Consider the following 1,395-nt stretch of genomic DNA (forward strand, 5'->3'; position numbering starts at 1 on the left):
TCCCCTTCTCTTCTCCTCCCGCCGGACTCTGGCCGCCGCCGCCGGCAGGCGGCTTTGAGCTTACTGGCTTAGAGCTTCCGGGAGGTCAGATGAGCTTTGCTTCACTGCTGAGCAGCCATGGAAACCACATACCTGGGCTTGAGCTGGGACTTTCACAAGATGGACATATTGGAGCTCTGAATCCTAATGTTTTAAGCCAGTTTTATATGCAGATGGGATATGGAGAAGGAAGAGGAAGAGATGATGTATTGCAAAATTGTAAGCTGGGCCATGAAGTCGAGGATGTTTCTAATGAATCAAGTTGAGATTTTGAGATTTTGAGAAGGAGAATTGGTTGAATTATTCTTCTGCAGCCCAATCTGCTAAATCTGTAAGGATTCTCTGAATCAAGATCAAAACTAAAAAAAAAAACTAAAAAATAAAGCAGAAATAGGATAAGTTGTTGCCATGGAAGGAGATGATCTGATTGTTCTTCTGTTGCTCATACAGGTGATTAGTGGAATTGTGTTGATGGCTTCTATTAGGTTTGTAGATAGAGAGATTGGTGTTTCAGTGTTTTTATGTTTAGGTAGTGTTGTTGTTAGAATTGGTTTGATATTTGTAAGAAAGTAAATAAATAAATTATTTGATTGCATATTTGTTATTGTATATGATGTTGTTAGAATGATGATTCTTGTATAAATAAATTCTGATGTTTTGATTTTAATGATTGTTAAAGAAAGGTTTATTTGTAATAGTTTCAGTATTGCTGTTTTTGTTGACATTATGTGTGAATCTTATATGGTTTTCATATGCAATTATTTTTTTATTCTAATTTATTTGTTATTTTTATTCGCTCAAAATTTAAAAAGTTAAAATTAATCAATATTAAAACCGGCATCATATATTCTAACTTATTCGAAGTAGTTTTGGGCAAGAAGAATCGATTCATGATTGAACCAATCTGATCGTCCAATCTAATCGAATTTATAAATCATTAAAAAAATAATATCAACGAATGAAATCAAAGATGAGAGACTAAAAAATGTTCATAAAATCATGTATAAATGTTAATTTCTTTTTATATATGTACGTTGAATCTTTAAACAATACTAGGAAATATGATAAGAAGGATGATAAAAGAAAGCTCCACACTTAGGGGAGAATATGAAAAACGAAAGTATTTTCATTTTTTAAAAAAGAAATTAACCAATTATTTTACTTTTTCGGGTGAAGTAATTTGGTCAAGTCTTTTTCCGGATAAGGATAAATGTTTTATTGACGTGCCAAAATAATGTTAAATGATGTGACATGACCGAAAATTATGAATTTTCAATTACAACTGCCGTAAATATACATTTAAAATCTAGAATAAAAAACTATTAATTAAAATTTAAGCAAGAATATATATATATA

General features: G+C 31.2%; 1 protein-coding gene and 1 pseudogene across 5 annotated transcripts in view; one reads left to right on the forward strand and one right to left on the reverse strand.

Moving 5' to 3' along the window:
* LOC110029198 overlaps positions 1 to 706 on the forward strand; it is a 1,283-nt pseudogene extending 577 nt beyond the window's left edge.
* Positions 1 to 1,395, reverse strand: part of LOC110029199 — a 22,704-nt gene that overhangs the window by 810 nt on the left and 20,499 nt on the right. For 2 of the 5 annotated variants that reach the window (XM_020731380.1, XM_020731379.1), the window contains exon 3: positions 302 to 368. The exons of the other annotated variants lie outside the window; for them this stretch is intronic. In XM_020731380.1, the coding sequence (XP_020587039.1) occupies positions 340 to 368 (29 nt within the window). In that variant the 3' untranslated portion in view covers positions 302 to 339. Of the gene's footprint in view, positions 1 to 301; positions 369 to 1,395 lie in introns of those variants that run through there. 5 annotated transcript variants of the gene reach the window in all.

The sequence above is a fragment of the Phalaenopsis equestris genome, unplaced genomic scaffold (genome assembly GCF_001263595.1).
Source record: "Phalaenopsis equestris unplaced genomic scaffold, ASM126359v1 Scaffold000552, whole genome shotgun sequence".
In the NCBI taxonomy this organism is placed as follows: domain Eukaryota; kingdom Viridiplantae; phylum Streptophyta; class Magnoliopsida; order Asparagales; family Orchidaceae; genus Phalaenopsis; species Phalaenopsis equestris.